At 41.4% G+C, this 18,925-nt stretch overlaps 1 protein-coding gene across 1 annotated transcript in view; it reads right to left on the reverse strand.

Annotated features, from left to right (window-relative positions):
* The window catches only part of SLC25A36 (solute carrier family 25 member 36), a 29,973-nt gene extending 11,251 nt beyond the window's left edge, over positions 1 to 18,722 (reverse strand). The window contains exons 1-4 of the mRNA XM_066194210.1: positions 18,598 to 18,722; positions 9,804 to 9,974; positions 5,315 to 5,392; positions 2,591 to 2,691 (exon numbers count right to left, since the gene is read on the reverse strand). Of these exons, the coding sequence (XP_066050307.1) occupies positions 2,591 to 2,691; positions 5,315 to 5,392; positions 9,804 to 9,974; positions 18,598 to 18,638 (391 nt within the window). The 5' untranslated portion in view covers positions 18,639 to 18,722. The remainder of the gene's footprint in view (positions 1 to 2,590; positions 2,692 to 5,314; positions 5,393 to 9,803; positions 9,975 to 18,597) is intronic.
* Between the last annotated feature and the right edge of the window lie 203 nt (positions 18,723 to 18,925).

Here is an 18,925-nt window from a genome sequence, read left to right on the forward strand (position 1 = left end):
CCAACCAACAAAAAAATTGCTTAAAATACTACTACACCTCAGCTTCCCAAAACCACCATGTGCATTAAACAATCCTTATTTAACAACGACATCAGTCTAGCCTGAGACGTGTATTAGCACAATACAAATAAACAGAATTTAAAGTTGACTAAAGTTCACTATTTGCAGTACTTTCATAAAACAATGTTACAACTGTTTTTTTTTTAATGTATTTTTGCATCATTACTGTATTTTGCAACCTACAGGAAAAGCTTTGCAAGTGCAAATCCCACTGCATGGTAATTAGGTATTAGACTTTATGAAACAGAAAGGTCATATCCAAAAAAACACCAACCCACCAAAAAACCACCAACAAAACAACCACCCTCATTTAAGGCTGAATTACTCAATTCCTTACTGAAACCAATGGCAGCTGAAAAAGAAAAACATCAATACTGATTATTGTTTTTGCTAATTTGAAGTATTTCTCCACCTTGCCAATTTTGAAATCTTAGGTTCCAAACCAAATATTGCAACGATCTTCTGTATTAACCTGTCAACCAAATACAAGCTCACATTTGACCTTGTCCCTGTTATTTTGCCATTTCTTTAAGGTGATTTGCATCATACAGCAATACAAACCTTGCAGGTAAAACTGTTAATAGCTGGTTTAAATGCATTTTCTGAAATATATTAGAATTACAAAAACAAGGTTAGCACATTCTCAAGAAAGCACTGTTAATTTTAACTGCAGAGTCCTTTTCATACATCAGAATAACACCAGAACAGAGAACTGAAATGTTGCTTGTCAAAGAACCTGAGAATTGCTGTACTGGACAGTGCCAAGATCTATGGTATGAGCCTGCACTAAGCATTCTGGTTCACTGACTGAGGTTTAGAAATACAACTGCAGAACCTGGGAAGCAGGAGAAGGTTAACAGCCCCAAGAGCTGTTCAGTGTTAAAACTTGTACACAAAAGTCAAAAAAGGCAAACAGCAATTAAGGCTCAAATCCATTTCCCAACCTACTGCAGCTGTATGGACAAATGCACAACACCAACCTTCTGGAAGGGAAGCAGCTACAGAGCTCCATGGCAAAATACAGCCTGAGGCTGCAAACACTCAGGAAAAGGCACTACAGCACACCTCCATAAATGTGCTTTACTGAATGAGGGCAGGAACTTCCAAAGATGAGGAACACTCAGAATCTTCACTTGTCTGCAGCACTACACAAGATGCACAAGTTATCTTCAATTAAGGACAGACTTGTTTATATTGCCCACACTTCCCCTGCCCCCAAATTAAGGACATGTTTTATTCCCTTGACAAGGATCTGGAGACTCTTCATCTTTCTTGATGCAATTAACTGATTAGGATGAACTCTTCGTTAAATCCTCTTTCATCCCATTCCCTATGCTGTTCACCCACAAACAAAACCAGTCACTTCTAGATGATGAAAAAAAACCAAACATCGCATCGCCCTTGTCTGACTTGGGCAAAATAAAAGAGCTCTTCTTAAAGATTAAGAACTGTCACAACATTTCATGTGTCAGAGATGAACATGAGTGTCATTTATGGATAAAGTTGGTAATGCCACTTACATTTTATATGCTATATAAAATCTCTATGTATCAGATTATTAGCAAGCATTAAATAGAAAACTAATCCTTTTGCTTATTCTGACATCACACCTTTATCAGTCCGTTCCACATTGCTGGTATTCACATTCTATAGACTGGTTGCAAAATTTGACAGGACTTAGAAATGTCAACACTTAAATTGTCAGAATTCATCTGTGAAGTGCCCATGGACTCTAAAAAAACCCTTAATATTTGTTTTTGTGCAGGAAAAGCACAGGCAACAATAGATAAAGTGTTGCCAACCCAAGTTTTGATTTTCCCAGCACAAGTCCATGACCATAACTCAGCTCAGTTGCCTTTAACTCCCCCTTGTTAATGATGTCAAAGCACAGAATATATAAATCAAGCAACCAATATTTGTAGCTACTAAAATACACCAATTACACTGCAGATATAAAATAGGAATTATTTCTACAGAGATGAAAACACATGAAAACTATGAAAAATCTGCTCTTCTCTGACTCTAGTGGTAGAGCAAACTTCTCATAGACTGGAATATGAACAAAGGGGGGGTGTGCTACATATAGTTTACACAAATAACTGCAGGCACATTTCTGAAAAACAAACACAAGTCAAACATACAAAGCTGTAGCAGAAAGTGGTGGTAAAAAAAACTGATTAGGAAGAATTAAACCAGAAGTCAGTGCAAACACTGTTTATAGCTTACAGAGCAACAAGTTACTGTTTTGAAAGGTTACATTTTTCATTTCACAAATTTACAACTGAAAAAGCAGTCATGCAGGTTTTCTAGAGAAGGTTGGTCACACACACTGTTATTTATCACTTAGTGCAGTTTCATGCATATATTCTCCAGAGAGCCTGTTTGATGAGAGGCCAAGGCAGATAATCACTAAAAAGACATCATTCAATTACTAAGCATGTTCAGTTTTGTTGGGTTTTTTTTTCCATATTGTCACCTCTCATTTGCAGATATGACTGTAGGATGAAGCTAAAAAGTTACAGATCCTTACCTGCCACACCAGCTGAAATCATGTGTACCTGGGTAGAATCTGGATTGAAAATATTGTTCAACTTTTCCTTGCAATTTGAGTAAGCAGCAAAATATATTGCTCTAAAATTAGAACAAAATCCAAGTTATGTTATGTTTTACATTTCAAAATCGTCAACAAGCAGTGCCATTAACTTCACTGACTGAAGATTATCTTGGGCTAAAACTTCCTTTCTCAGTAAAGAACTACTCGAGGATTAACTCTTGCAAAGTAGTGGGACTATTCCAGGAGTGGAAATGAAAAATCTAAACCTGACACTTGGAGCTTTTTTTCCCCACACAACAGCACTGATTACCAACTAGTGAGGGGAAGGACAGATCGTTTGAAACATGGCAGTGATTTTTGTGACACTAGGAAGTTCAGCCAGGGAAGAAAAACACTGAAAAACTTTCAGTATTCTTCAACATTAACAACAGAACAAACTTCTAAATGGACCTAAACTCATTTCAATGGCAGGACAATTTGAAGAGAACTAGCAAGCTTCTTAAAAAAACCAAACAACATTCTTATTACTATAGCATGTAATATTTAAATGTTGATAACTTAATGTTATAAATATTTATACTTGAAATGCTAAAACAGCTGCAATTCACATTTTGTTTCCAGAGTTCTGTATTTATAATAGAGACTGATTTTTGTCTCTGAATACACCATGAAAAATGTTGCGAATTTGTGCTACACAAGTCTGTGAGCTGGTATCTAAACAAAGCTAGACAAAGTCCGCATCCCAATTTAATATATTATGAAAAATGGTTGTTTTCGCTCATTAAAGCTAAAAAACTAGTTTTAAGTGCATATAAACATGACATTTCAGGTTGTAACTCAATTGTTTTAAATCTACAGACACCCCTCTGCAAGAGAAAAAAAATGAATGTGCCACTTTCCCAAGCAGAACATTAACCTCATTAGCTGTGCAAACATGTTTTTCTTTATTACAAAGAAGATAAAGTGCTTGCTTTATGGGTGTAATTTCTAAAATGGAACCTGAACTCAGTTAAGTACATGGGATGTGTTATGAAATATGTTTCTCTGCAGCTTATTTAAACAAAGACCTGATGTTAAACCCACTTAGCTAATGCTTAATTGAAATGAAGTACTGGTTGAAGACAGAATCGGCCAGAGGGAAATGAACACGTGCTAATAAATACGGTTTACACACTACATCAAGTGGACATTTTTGGTATGGTGGATGGGAGGCAGCAAGCTAAGTATTTCACCTAGGGAAAGAACCAAAGGAGAACAGAAGATTTAACATATAATTAACTGAAAAGAAATAGATTTTTTTTTTCAACTGAGGATATTCTTCATGGAGGATAGTCACTTATGCAATGGATCCCATTCCTGGGTAAAAACTGCTATTAAAGTGATATTAATATTGAAGATTCAATAGAACAGACTGGTCTATTGCACAGAAGTACAGGCTCTCCAGACTAGGAAGTGCTGATATGCCATAGGTGTCAAGAATAAAAATGCTACTGGGGTTACTTCAGCTTTTCCAAAGATTGATGCTAAGTTAGTGATCAGAAAACACCTCCAATATTCCTAAGTTCTTAAAGATTTTGCTAAAATAAAGATAATCCAATTCCTTCATTAAGTTTTTTTTTTCTTATTTATGCAGAGGATCTAAAGAACATTACCTCAGTAAATCTAAAGTTCAGTGTATAATATCTTTCAGAAACATCCAAATACCTCAAACCAGAAAAGTTAAGATATTCTCTAACTGAGTGTGCAGGAGATAGGAATGTTTTCTCTTCAAACAAAAAAACAAACAAACAAAAGCAGGGCACTAAGTCAAGGAAAGAATAAAACCTTTGTGGAATATATTCCCTCTGCATAAAGGCTCTTCTCTTAAACAGAGGAGAAAAAAATATGAGCCATGAAACAACTAAGTATCCTCATCCAGGCCTAAGGAATATATTACTTTTACACAGCTTTGTTTCAGTACTCTTCCCATGTATTCTCCTATTTTTGGACTGAACTTCAGCTAACATTCTATGTAAGGATAAATTCAGACTCTGGCATAACGTGCTCCTGTCTCTGCCTGCCAGCACCAGCTGAGGAGCTGGAGTATTTGTGCTGATGCAGAGCAACAGACACAACACCACCACTGCCAACTAGATCAGATTTACATCCTCAGCCCTGCACTGCCCCAGTGCCCTCTGGAGCCCAGTCCACTGAGGGATCTGCTTTCTCTGGGACAGCTGGTAAGTCACTCATCCTACCCTGTGTCCCACCCTTTTTGAGGTTCCAGAACAGGCTTCCTCCTGCAAGGGAGCACCAGGCTGTGCTTCACCAGAAGTCAGGAAGGGAGACCCAGTGTTTTGAGGCTACATTCACATAATTGCTTCCTAAAGATGATGGATTAACTGAAAGCTAAGTCTACTTTGGTATTTGCCAAGATCCAAATTTGTAGTTTACATGTGTAATTCCTTAAGAGTTTTTCTTTTTAAGTGGACAAAACTCTGCACAAGGGATAGCACACAACAGTAAATACTATGACAATAGCACACAGGACAGGAAATGCTGAGACAGCAGGAGTTCTGGAGTATATAAATGGCTCAATTCCTCAGGCAAAAAAAGTTACTTGCTGCTAATTAAGTATTTACAACTGCAGATGCAAGACTCGTTTCAAACATACATTAAAGCATTTAATGTATTTCATTTATTGTGCATGTTTGTACTTACCTGGAAGGAGCAACACCAACTAAATTAGGACCCAGCCCTCTGAACAGAGAACGAGGGCCTTCATTTTGCAAGATCATCCTAGAAAACAAGAAGACAATACTGTAACACTCAGTGAAAAATTAAGGAATGCACAAACCAACAAAACTACATGTGAAAAACTTTCATAGTAACTGACAAATAATACAGTGCTGACCACAAAAAAAATTTAGTAATTTCCTAGAATCAGCATAAAAAGTTATATTATTGCTCAAGGTACCATGAAAACCATAAACTAAATGCAGAAGTAAGATTGAGATCTCAGTACAAATTTAACTTTATATATAGGAACACATGTACAGAATTGTCTGTTAGAAGTTGAAGACAGTGTCCCTGAATCAGGGAGAAAATACTAAGCACGGAAATGTTCCCATACATTTGGGTTGTAGGTTGTTCAGGAGACAAGAAGACTTTTTCTATGCTACATTCCTTTCACCACCCATCAGCTCCCAATGTTTGTGAACTCTAATTTTGAGTGGGAGAGCCAGGGAGCAAAGGGCAAGAAGGGAGAGAACAGAGACTTCAGAAGTCCAGTTTCACTCAGTCATTGCTGTCTGAGAGCCACTCTGAAAGATGCTGCTGTACTGCCTGTGACACCCAGCCAGGCACACCTTGGCAATTTATTATCTCCTCCTCTCAAAAATAGAGAGGCCTCAACACGGCTTTGCACGTGCTACCCCAGTGCAATTCCACAAGACTCCCAACAGGAAACTAAGTTTCATGGCAGAAGTTTGTATCTATGAGGCTGCTTTCCTATTTGTCCTGCCTTTCTCATACCCATACAATACCAAGACCCACCAAGTAGTCAACTAGAAGTACATTCTCTGCTTTATTCTTTAAGACATGGTGATTATTTTGACTATAGCAAAAGAATGTTGAAACCTCCAGTGTGAGAAGTGACCCTTCCTAGAGGCAGGGATTTCCTCCTGTCAGCTCTGAGCTGCTGCCTGTGTGCTCCTGACCAAGCACTGCTGCTGGGCTGTGGAGCCAGTGGTTTTTTGCCTTTTGACTCATTCCAGAGAAGACAATCCTTACCTATCCATGCAAGGTAATTCACTGAGAGTAACTGAGACAGGAGTGCAACCCTCACAGAGTCACAGCCACCGAGTCCTCACATCTCCTGTACCATGTCTACTATAAGCACAGCTCAGGAAAGATTGCTTGGGTGGCAGCAGGGTGTAACCCTCTGCATTTGTGGAATTTACAGGGAGGCATGGATACAAGCAGTGAGTTGAGACTTCAAACAAGGCATCATTAGTCCTTTAGTTTTGCAACATGGATCCCACATAGTTGTGGATTTTAGGAAGAGCTGAAGACCATTATGCAACAAGGTACCCTGGCACAGTAAGAGACTACGCATTAATATTCAGTTCTAGTGAAATCTAGATGCTAATCACATTGCTATTTTAAAAACTATGGTAGGACATGGGAGGAGAAACAAGGACTACCTGCATCTCATTACTGGAAATTGCTCTAGCAATTACTTCAGAACCAGATTTTAAGTTAAGAATTAACTACATTCCCAGATGCTACAAAACAGAACCCTGTGCTTACTGATTTAGAAACATTGGCCAATGCACACAAATAGTTCTGTATATTTCTTCTTCAAAGAGCTATACAGGCTAATGACAAGTCAATTACTCAATAAAGCAAACTACCTACCCTTGTATAAATGGCCATTTTGTTTGGAATTTACTATCAGAACAAACACGTGAAAGCAATCTACAGCACTGAAGGGAATTCTAAGACTATTCTGACGTCTCGTAGCTGGTTCCCCATTGCTCTGCTGCTAAATCAAACTGAAAATTTACCTTTGCTTTCACTAAGCAAAAATAAACCAGTGGTTCTGCACTTGCCGCTCCTGTTTAGGAACACTGACACATAATGTGTCCAGCAATATCCCAGCTTTGTGTCCAAAACAATCAGCCACCATTGCACTATGTGGGCAGCATCATTCCACAGCAGTAATTGGAACACCGAACACAATACTCAAAGACACCTTGAAAATACAAATTATTTGGACCTGTCATCCTGAAAGCATTTTTACACCTAGCAATGCTGAACCCAATTAACATGATCTGTATCCACTTAAACTACTTAAAAATCACTACCATCACTTGATGTGTTACACATGTATATAGCTGTATGTACATATACATGTATTCAAAGCAGCAGGAATCTCAGCGTCTTCAAAACATAGGAATGAAGTGTACCAGGTCTATTTGCTTCTTTTGGATCTACAGTCCCAGAATTTGACAGAGCAGCAAAGAGCTAAAGTGAGGTTGCACAGACAGGATTACAATGGAGGGAGTTACTGATGATCTTTTGCATTCACAGACAGCAGCTGGACGAGTGCCAGAGGCTGCACTGAAAATAAGACACAAACTTTTTGCATTAAAGAGTAGATCCCTGTGCCTGTTCATTGAAAGCAGTTAAGGGCAAATCCACGGCTGGAAGAGCAGGACAAGTCCTCCATATAGCCTCAACTGACTTTCCTATGACACACGGAGAGTCTGCACTGGGAGGCTGGTGAGATTTCCATTAGCAAGACCTCAGGTTTAAATTGTGTAAGATGAATGATGAGAAAATGTAATAAGACATGCAACACAGATACTTAAGAAAAAAAGAATTTGCTTTTGTTGCCAGAGAATAGAGTCACCTGTTTTTCTGAGTTAGTTTTCTGACAGAGATGCCTTTGAAGTCACCTCCACTGATGCTTAAGATGCAGAAGTGATTCTGCAGCAGTCAGTTCACTGAAATTCTAGCATAATTTGCCTGAATCACTCTGCTTTTAGACTGAGTAATGTGAGCCTTGAGCACTGCACTGAATTTGCCAGGACACAACCAAAGTCTGACAACTATGAGTCAAAAATATCCAATGACAGTAAGGGCATGACAGTGACAAAGGAATCCACTAAACAGCCCTAGTACCTTAACCAAGAGTAATTGTGCCCCGCACGTATCTATTTTTATTATCACAGTCCATTGCCATGTTATTTGGGATTTTTTAATATTTACTGTATTTAAAGAACTTGAAACCCAGGCTTTGCATATCAGCCTTTTGATAATGGCCTGAAAGAACACACATCTAAGCAAAGAACAAAAGCAGCAGAAGAGACACATTCCTGTATTACAGATAAACAGCATGTGTAAGAGGGCAATAGTTGAAGACAAACTAACAAAACAAACAAGCCCTACCAATAAAGCTCATCATGGGCTACCTCTCCCTCAGTCTGAATATGCCTCCTGGGAATATCTAGTTATTTTCAGTTTTAGGGATGCATTTAAAGCATAACAGAGAAGCATAACAAAATCACATCTATTCAACTTGTTATTCACTGATATACATTTCTAAGTGGAAAATAAATTCATAACCAAACATTCAGAAAGAAGTTGAAGCATTCTACTTCTAGTAAGAGAAGAGACGAAGTCAAGCAGATCTCCTTGCTGGTCACAAGCCTTTCCTTCCCACACACCTGTTCCAAACATGTTCACCCATCAGATCCTCATGAAAAGGCTCTGAACCCAAACTTTCAGAAGAAGGATCTTCCATACAAGGAGCTATTTGGGTACAACCTCCATTTAAGCAAATCCTATCCTCTAACCAGATTAAGTTTAAACCCTACACTCAATCTGCCAGAAGGGGCTCTCTACAAACTACTTCTTACTACTTAATTGAGAATAGAAGATACAAGTTGTCAAGACTCAACCAACTTTCTAACGCAAGAAGCAGTGGCAGGTCCTTCCTGTAGGAAATCTCCTCTCATCCCCAAATACTGAAGGTACCTCCCCTCCCCCCTTGACTGGCTACCTTGAGTCCCCCAGGGTGAAGTGAACCCTTCCTGGGGGCCATACAAACAGTTTAACTGCAGCCTTGCAATTTTCCTGCTGCCTCCTGAATTACACAAGCACTGCAAACGGAGAGGAAAGGCATTCCCCATTCAGTGAGGCACTACACGAACAACACATACCAGATCACTGCAAAAGCTGGCCTTAGCTATCTCTTACTAGCTCTAAAAGAATAACCACTAGAAGATATTCAAAGGCAAAAAACTGTATGGGTGTTGAAAGAGACTAAGAAACTGAATTGATTTTAATTGCCTCCATATTCAGTAACTTCTATGATTTGGACACAAAACAGTAAAATAAAGTCTTATACCAATACTTTTTCAGGATGAAAATGGGAGTCTGACACTCAAGTGTCACACTGTTGCCAGTGAATTTTGGGGATACAGTTTGGAGCCTGGAGTTGCATGAGGTTTAAATGTTCTGAGTACTTCAACATACAAGTTCAAGCTTGAAGGACATTCAAAAAATTAGAAACACAGTTAAAAGACAAAATATGGGAAGTCCTCTCCTGGTAGAATCATAACAGACATAAGAATCTTTTATAGAGATTTTGAGCTCCTCCCTCCCCAAAATGACACCAAATCCTTGTGCCAGGTACACTCACTTCAGACAGTGGAGAGGTCCAGGAGAAACTCTGGTTACTCGGTTGACAGTAGCACCATTCACAGTGTTGAGATGAACTTCAGAGATGTAGAGAGTCACAGAGGAGGACTGCAGGCGTGTTTTTACAACTTCCAGTGGACATGTCAGAATTGCACCAACAGTACCTCCACATCTGCAAAGATAAACAGGATTTTTTAACTGAAAACAGACTGAAGGATGCATTCACATAGAATTGACATTACAGTCAACACAGTCCCACTGCAAAAAGTGAAGAACCAATGGGAACGTGTGACAATGACAGTTCCTTGCCCTTGAAGGCAAGCAAACTGTTAGTCTGCAAACCTCACAACTTGAGGTGAAAATTTAAACAGACAAAATGCAGGGAAGGTGCACAGTACACGCTGTTCAAATCAGTTCTGGAAGTTAGCTCAGTAGCTTAAATGTTTAACTTCTTTAGTAAATTTTACCTTTTATTTTTTTAATGTTTAGTGCGCTCCTGACCGCAAAAAAGGTGCCAAAAATCCTTAAGGGCAGAAAAGATTTATGCACTATGCACACAGCACTACATGTAAAAACTGCTAAAATCTGTGGTGTTGCAATTTAATAACATCTTCAAAAGCCTGACTGTATTTTGGTCATTGTACCATGAAAGCAGCAATTGTCCAAGTGCTTCCCAAGCTCTGCTCACTTCAAGCAAGGCAGACCAGGTACTGAAGAGTAGAACCTGCAAAGCCAGAAGAGCTCACGTGGCTGACCAGGTAAAGACTTGCTGGGTTTGCTTCAGTCTCTTGTTCCTGAGAGCTAACCAAGGCAAGCCACGCACAGCTTGTGCTGACAGCAGCTCCTGTTCTGCTCCACCACAGTGCAGCCAGGAACACACTGCCCTGCACAGCTCCGCTCAGAGCCTTCTTCAGAACTCAGTTAATAATATCTGCATTCCTGGCTGTGCAACTACAGCCTTGGAGGGAAAAACAGTAAATCCACAAATTCTGAGTTCCAAGACGGTCTCTTGAATCTTTTCAGAGATCAGTATTCTTAACATTGCTAAACACCCTTCTTAAAGCTATAGCCAGGACACTACCTCCTTTAAAAAACAAACAATCAAACCCAAAGAAGCAAACCTATATTCCAGTTCAGATATTAATGCTACCGACAGCTCAGTTTGAAATCCACTAACACGGAAATACAATTTGTGCCAAAGTCAAAGGGCCCATATTTGCTTCCCCTAATAAATATATATGAGAACATATAGGTAACTTGAAGAAGTGCTTGGTGAACTGACAAGACAGTTACCAACTATTTTTTTTCTAACACAAGAAGCTGAAACACCCCCAAACCCTTTAATATGCCTGTTCAAGTCTTTAAAAATGTTTTCCAAAATGAAAAGGAGAGCTCAGTCCAAATTAGGAGTAATAGCTTTGACTCAAGATATCCTATGAATTTTCATAGGAGGGTAGTCTGATGACTCTCTTCTACCACAGAAAACACCAAAAATACAGCACTGCATCCTACAAACCTCATCTGTTTCCATGAAGTGAACTGAAAGTAGAGCTGCAAAGTAGAAGTTTGATGTTCACTTAACACTCCATTTAAACCCTGTGACCTAGAAGTATCCTATTACTAAGCCTAAAGGCATCCTGCCCGTCCCTAGCTCCAACATTAGACTGAAGTCTATTCTCTCTCAAGGTTTAAATGAGGAAAGATATCAAGTTTCTTTGCCAGTCTGGAACAAAGTGTTATCACGGGATGGTGAAAGACAGTCTTTCAGTGTGCTGCACACACGCAGTAACAGCCTGACACAGACATTAGAGCAGCCTGCTCTGAATGAGCAATTCACTTGCTTCTAACTGTAAGTTACAAACAGATTTATTCTAAAACTAAGAGTTGCAGAAAGAGAGTAGACGTGCTAATATTTATTTTAGCCAGGGTTGGAAACAGCAAGAGCCTGTGAGGTGAAGGTTCAAGACATGAAGAGCACGTGAGAAGCACAGGTACTCAGTCCCAAAACAGTCTGACATGAAGTTACTGAAACAGACAGACCGAAAGTTGTCTGCGCTTCCTGCAGTTCAAAACAGACCCCAGTCCACGGTGACATGCCTGTGCAGGCAATGAAGGAAGCTGGCTTTAGAGTTTACTTCCTTTCCTACAACCTCTCCATTTCTGTTCTCCTTGAGCTCACTCTCTTGAAAACTTTTCTGCGTTTGATTTTGGACAGGTTACACAAGAACTTGTTTTCAAGCAACAGCAGTCATAAGAAAAAGCAGAAGATACGATTTATATTAATGAGATAAATGCTATGGAAGTAGGGAAGAAAAGAAGGCAAAAAAACTGGACCTGCATTCTTGAGCAGGGCTTGGAGTTTGGATCCCTTAATTGCCCCCATTCCCTGCTACATCGGAGCAGAAAATTTTTCTAAAGTTGAAGATTAACGGTGACCTGGAGCTCATGCCCTGCACGCTCCCCTGCACCACACGCCAATCACAGGGGATGGATGCCTGAGTGCAGCAGTTCCAGCAGACATTCAGGGTGGATGGGTCAGACACCCTTCGCCCAGCAGTGGGTTACTGGGGAAGGGGGCTGATACACAGCTACTCTGTGCTTTTTGTTTTTGTCTACAGCAGGCACTGGTCAGTGACACCAGCCAGCACCAAGTTCACATGCATCCTAAAGGAGCAGCAGATCCACCTGCCTCCCTTTAAGAGCCTTTTCCTGCACCACATTCTGCCACTCGAGTAATTTCAAATCATCAGCACCCTTGGCAGTTTCTTGCCGTTGCGTTTCTTTGGTTAGGCTTTTCTTAAACAATCTAGGATGTCTCCACTGAAAACTGAATATTTTCAGTGTTTTTCACTACCTATTGATAGTTTCAATTAAACTTCTTCTCTGTCCTCGATCTTCAAGATCTCAAATTTCTCCTTACAGATGAAGAAAGCTGAGAAGTTTTACAGTGCTGGGTGGTTCTGTAATTTGAGTCTTGGCAAAATCTCCAATTTCTACTTCTGCCAAAGTAACACATCACTTTCCCAGCCCTCAAAAAGCCCCATATAATAGAGACGACATCCAAAACTGAAGGAATGAAAGAAATGTCTTGATATGTTGAGGAACCAGAACTTTCTCAATAGTCACGAGATCCACTGAGTTTGAATTAAACTACTAAACAAAGGCATAATCCAGTAACTACCCTGACTTGTCTACTTCACTTGACCTTTAAGATAAACACCTCAAGGCTTGACAAAAACCTGTTTATGAAAAACTGTCAATAAACCGAGTTTGTGGGTAAACAAAGAAGAGAAACAATCCAAAAATATGTACTCTGTACAAACAAGCCATTTCTAAGAAGCATAGCAGCTGTTCTGTTACAGCATCAATGACAGTGTATTTTACTCAGAAATGTATTTCCAGCCTTGCTTATTTTACACACTACAGGGAATACCATCAGAGACAGCTACCTTTTTGTGCTCCAGTCCTGGCAGGTCATTAACAGCCAGCAACAAGTAGTCTATAAATTGCCAGCAGATTGTTGCCACCTTTCCTGCTCCCCTCCTCGCTGGTCCAAATTAAGGGGAATACTTTTAGTTTGCGCTTTAACACAAATTAGGAACAAGGAACAGTTCAGAAAAATAGTTTGAAAAATATGAAATTTCTTCTCGATAATGCAAGTGGGATTTTGTAAACTACTCCAGAAATTTCTACTACCTAAAATCACTCTGGGCTTGAGTTTCTTCCGTCGTGTGCACCAGACCCTGACAAGTATGACTTGTAGGAACATTTACTAATGTGTAACTTTCCCCAGGATTAGATGAATTTCATCTGCTAGAGTAAGTAGGTGAACACACTCCTGCTGACACAGTGTAAATGGGAACTGAGCAATGGCAAGACCTGAGATACTCCTGTGTCGGAATGCTTACTGCAGTTTCCAGGGAATGCTATACAGAAGACCACTTTCTCATCTTATCTAGCCTAAATATGATATCTGCTTCTGATCAATGTTTACTACTTCAGCTTTACCACGTGAGTATAAAAACAAGCTTGCAAAGCTGACCTTCAGCAGAAACACCATGATCATAAAAGGGTATGAAAATCCACCTGTAGGCCCCAAGTAATTTGAAAACCAGAGGTAGGTAAATCCACAAAAATAAACACATTGGTTAAAAAAGGAAGACTAAAATCCCACTAGTATTAATACAGTCAAGCTAGAGAATTAAAATTTCTACTTGAGCTTTCTTGTAAAATTTAAGAGATGTCACATTCAGTGAAACAAGACATATGGACTTTAAGTAACAAGAGAAAGTTTTCTCTTATTATTGCAAGGTTAAGTTATCTGCTAAGGAGACACTGCCCTTGTCCAGAGCAGCTAAGTATCTTCTACTGGTACCTTCCAGCCCTACAAGTACCAACAGAGACAGCTCCAGCATGGATGAAGGTCTCAAATTCAGCCACTGCACTGTCTAGAAATGCTCTAAAGCAGACTGATACTCCAAATGCCAGTGTAAGCTGACTTCAAACTAAAACTGTCAGTGCATATCTTTTTAATTCCTTGAGATAATGATAAATTTTATGGAAACAAAAGCCACGGCTGCCTAGTGCTAGTTTCAGATTCACCTTTGACAGTATTTGTAACCACAGAATCAAAGACTTAAAGATAAACCTTGACCCTGTTATCTTGGGTCTCCATAAATTCATGTGTTTTACCAGCTACTTATCTTTCCTGTACGAAGGTAAAAGCTCCATGCAAACACTGGCTGTCAAAAGAAATAGAGAGTAAATTCAGCACAAAATTCTGTCCAAAAAAAAAAGTACCCAAGTCACTTACAAACAGAACACCTTTTATCTCTTCATCAGTTACTGCAAATTCAGGTCCCAAATCTATCAGCAGTTTCATGGAGATGTTTTACAATCAGAGTAACTTTCACATCAACAAACTTGCAGCTTTGGATATTATGTGTACAGTATCAGTCTTTATAGAGTATAGAAGAACTTTAACAAGTACAGCTTTCAGGAACAGCATTCATTAATCCTCATAATTTTCAGGATTTTCCTGGTGTGATACTGTTAACTTGAGTACCAGCAGCCACAAACCCTCAATCACTTTACTCCCTGATTATGTTTCTTTGCTGAAACTTAGAGTAAGTTAAGCTCACATCTGTAAACTACAACTTCTAACCAAACTCGCCATGTCGAATGAACAGTATGAAAAATAAAATCCTCCGATGTGCTGCCACATAGAAACTTCCAAGTGAAAACAGGAAAAACACCACCCGGGGATCAAGCACCACTGGGTTCCATTATCCAAAACAAACATCAACATGAACAGTGTAGCTTCTATTAGGAGCCAGGGTAAATCAATATTTACAGTAACATTTCTATTAAGTAAAAACAGCTCAAAGCATCTAGAAAGAAATATGAGAAAAATACCAGTGGCACAGTTGCTCAAGTACTGACAGCAATTTTCATGCAATTTACTAACCCCATGGAGCAAACCACAAGCTTTAAACAAACACTGTCTTATTTCACACAGAAGCGTATCTGAATATAAAAATAACCTCGTTTGGAGAGAAAGGCACTAACCTCCTTCTCACTTGTTCCAAAATATGTCTAGGGTTATGCCACGAATGTATTTTAGGGCAGAGAGGAGCTGAGGGCTTGGCAACTCAGTTATGGCTCAAGTAGCTGTTTCCTGAAAGGGCATAAAAAAGCCCCCACCATCACAGCACCTGCTATGCATTATTAACAATCTTCTGAAAGCAGAAAAGCCCAAGGGTCTCTTACCTTTACTTCATACATTTCAACAGTGTCTGATCTTGCTGAGAATTCACTTATATTAAGTACATTTTCTGCACCTTAACTGTTTTAGCCACTGTAGGGATTTGCTAAGAACCTCTGTCAGAGTGATTACAATTACAGAGCAATTTGAGACAGTTCTATAATCAAGATAAATAAAGAAGCTCCTTTCCTATATTTCCTCACACACTGAATTAGAAAACAGTCAAAATTCTGCAAGAAACACCAAGAGTGAAGAAAAGAAGCAAACCTGAGACTATCCAACTGTGAACTCAAAAAAGCAGCTGTCCACCTCCTAAGCCAAATCCCTCCTCCTGTGGCGGAAACAATACTCATGCAAATTCACCGCTCTGAGTGGAAGCTTATATGATACGCAATTACTGTCAGAAGCTTTCTGGAAATGGAGAATAAATCATGAAAACCTGAACACTACTTTTGTAGCCAACACCCAAACTTTTACTGTATGACTGCAAGCCAGTACACCCAAAACACATTAATCTTTCCTATAAAGCAAAACATTAAGCTTTTCTATTACATTTTAAGAAGAGTCTAACAACTAAAAAAAGTAACCATAACATACTACTTGAGCTAAAAATGTTAATCTACATCCCACATTTCAATCACATGACTTTTTAATTTAAGAATGAAGTGTTCAACTGCATCCTTGATTTAGAATAGAAACACCTGAGTTTATACTACCAACATAATGTCTACAGTGACAACAGCTGTTACTTGACTAAGTGGGGGAAAAAGAGAAGATATACAAAAAAACCCCATACAGCTTAGGCAGCTACAGAGAAATCCCAGGATAGCCCCTTTAATGTTACTAAATCAGCAATGTCATCTGTCAAAGTCTCATTACAGACAGCAGGAGAATGAACTTGAACACTTAAAAAAAAAAAAAAAGCACCAGCAGATAGAGATAATCATGTTGTTTCCACAAAGGCTCTGGTGCAACTTAAAGGTAAACAAAGCTCCAAAGCTTCCTTCCTCTAAGTTTCACTGAAGACTAAAGATCACTCAGGTGATATGTAGTGCACCATGCTTGCAAAGTCATGAGATGACCCCAAAAAACTCTTCTGCTGCAAAATGTGACCAAATACAGAGTGTTAGCTAGGCTGAACTAAGGTTACAGGAACCACGTGGCTCACACTCAGCCTCTTCCTCACAGCACAACCCCTGACCCAGCTGGCCAGCACCTACCCATAGACCAGACTGCTCTGTAATACATAGGAATGAGCAAGCCGAGCTGAGAAATCTTCATCTGGTCCCCAATTTCATGTTTATAAACCTGTTTCTGACATAACACAGAATTCTGCTCAGTAATCTTCCCTGTGCAGAGCTGTCAGGCTGAAGGGCTACAATCAGGCACCACTCACAGAACCCTTAGGACTGGAAGGCACCTCTGGAGATCATGTTCTCTGATGTCCCTGCCAAGGTAGGTCACCAGGAGCAGGTAACACAAGAACATGTCCAGGTGGGTTTGGAATGTCTCCAGAGAGGGAAATCCCCACAACCTCCCTGGGCAGCCTGTTCCAGAGCTCTGCCACCCTTAGTGTAAGGAAGTTCTTCCTCATGTTGAGGTGAAACCTGTGTTTTAGTTTAGGGCCTCTGCTCATTGTCTCGTCGCTGGGCACCACTGAAAAAAGTCTGGCACCATCCTCTTGGCACTTCTTTGAGATATTCATATGTATTAATGAGATTCCCCTTTCAGTCTTTTCTCCAGACTGGACCTGAAAACAGGCCCAGCCCCCCCAGTCTGCTCTCATAACACAGATGCTCAGACCCCTCATCGTATCTGTAGCCCTCTACTGGATCCTCTCCAGCCGCTCCTGATGTTTGTTGAGCTCCTTTCATTGCTTTTCTGAATGCTTACAAGGATGCTAAGTCTGAAGAAAACAGTACACACTACTACATCTTGGGCCTCCTGCTGCATAGCATTCTCCTCTTAAAACAGGGTGCAAGAATTCAAGGGGATGAAAAAGCCCCCACAGGCCCTAGATCAGGTGTACAACACTTCAAAGTGTGCCTTAAGCAGAGAAAGCACTGACAGGTATCCAAATCACTCAGACTAGCTCAGAATCAACACACTATTCTCCCACCTCAAACACCTCAGTCCAGAAGCAGCAAGCTCATTTTTGCCGGTGAGGAGCACAGAGGGAAATCACAGCTTCAAGCTCTCTCATGGGATGCAAGGTGTGTCCTCTCACTTCCGAAGGGTCATGCTCACTACCCAAATACACTATTACAGTCAAGCCCATCGGGCCCCCCAGCCTTCCCTTTTAGGCTGGGGGAGCAGCCAGAGGCTTCAGAAATACAGCCCATACATTTTGAAACTTCATTAATAGCTGTGAAGGTAAAAACTTACCTGGAACCTAACTAAGGCCACATCTTTATTTCCAGGTACGTTCCTCCCTCCCGTTCCTTCTGCCTTTGTGGCTGGAGAGCTACATGGCCGTGCCAAGTCCCAAAGGGAAGCGCAGCTCACGCTGGGGCGATAAAATGCATGGCATGGACACAGCGGCCCGCGGACACGAGCGGGACCAGCGCGGCATTCCCAGCCCGGGAAGCCAGCCCCGGCAGGCTCCCCGTGCAGCGGGGAACCCACGCACCACGGGCCCTGCGAGCTCCTCCACGGAAACGCCAGATAAGGGACAAACCCGGGAACGGCGAGCAGATAGAGCGGACTGGTTTTCCGGGAAGCCTCCACCCCTGCCTCCCCAGGGGCCCGCGTTCCACAAGGCAACACCCGGGCCCGGCCGAGCGCGGCGGGCCCGGAAGGGCCGCGGGGCACGGGGCGGGGAGCGGAGCGCGGGCCCTCCCTCCTCCCGCGGCCCCTCGGGCACGGAGGAGCGGGGCAGCCCCCACAGCCCCACCGAGATGTCCGCAGGCAGCCGCTCCGGGCCGCCGCCGCCGCCAGGCCAGCCACCAGCGGGCACAGGAGCGAGGCCGGACCCGCAGCCCAGGGCGGAGAACGGGATAAGCGCAGCAACGGCTCTCGGAGCTTCACCTACCCGCCGGCGAAGAGATGCACCAAGGTGTCTCTTTGGCTCATCCTCGTCGCCTGCAGCCGGGCAGGAAGAAAGAGGTGGCGGGCGCTTCCGCCCCACACTCGCGGCGCCTCTACAGGCAGGGCTCAGTATAAATAGGGGCGGGCCGGCTCCGCCTCCCGCTGCCGGCGGGGCTCCGCGGGCACACGGGCCGCGGCTTCCTGCCAGGGCCGGGCCGGGCCCGCCCCTCGCCGCGGCCGCTGCGGCACCGACAGCGCGTGGCTGCTAATATGCATAAATGAATATGCAATGAACAGCCGCAAACAGAGTTTGCTATTGGCTGTGACGGCGT

The sequence above is a fragment of the Chamaea fasciata genome, unplaced genomic scaffold (genome assembly GCF_029207755.1).
Source record: "Chamaea fasciata isolate MVZ Bird 193981 ecotype frontalis unplaced genomic scaffold, bChaFas1.0.hap1 SCAF_11, whole genome shotgun sequence".
Classification (NCBI taxonomy): Eukaryota; Metazoa; Chordata; class Aves; order Passeriformes; family Sylviidae; genus Chamaea; species Chamaea fasciata.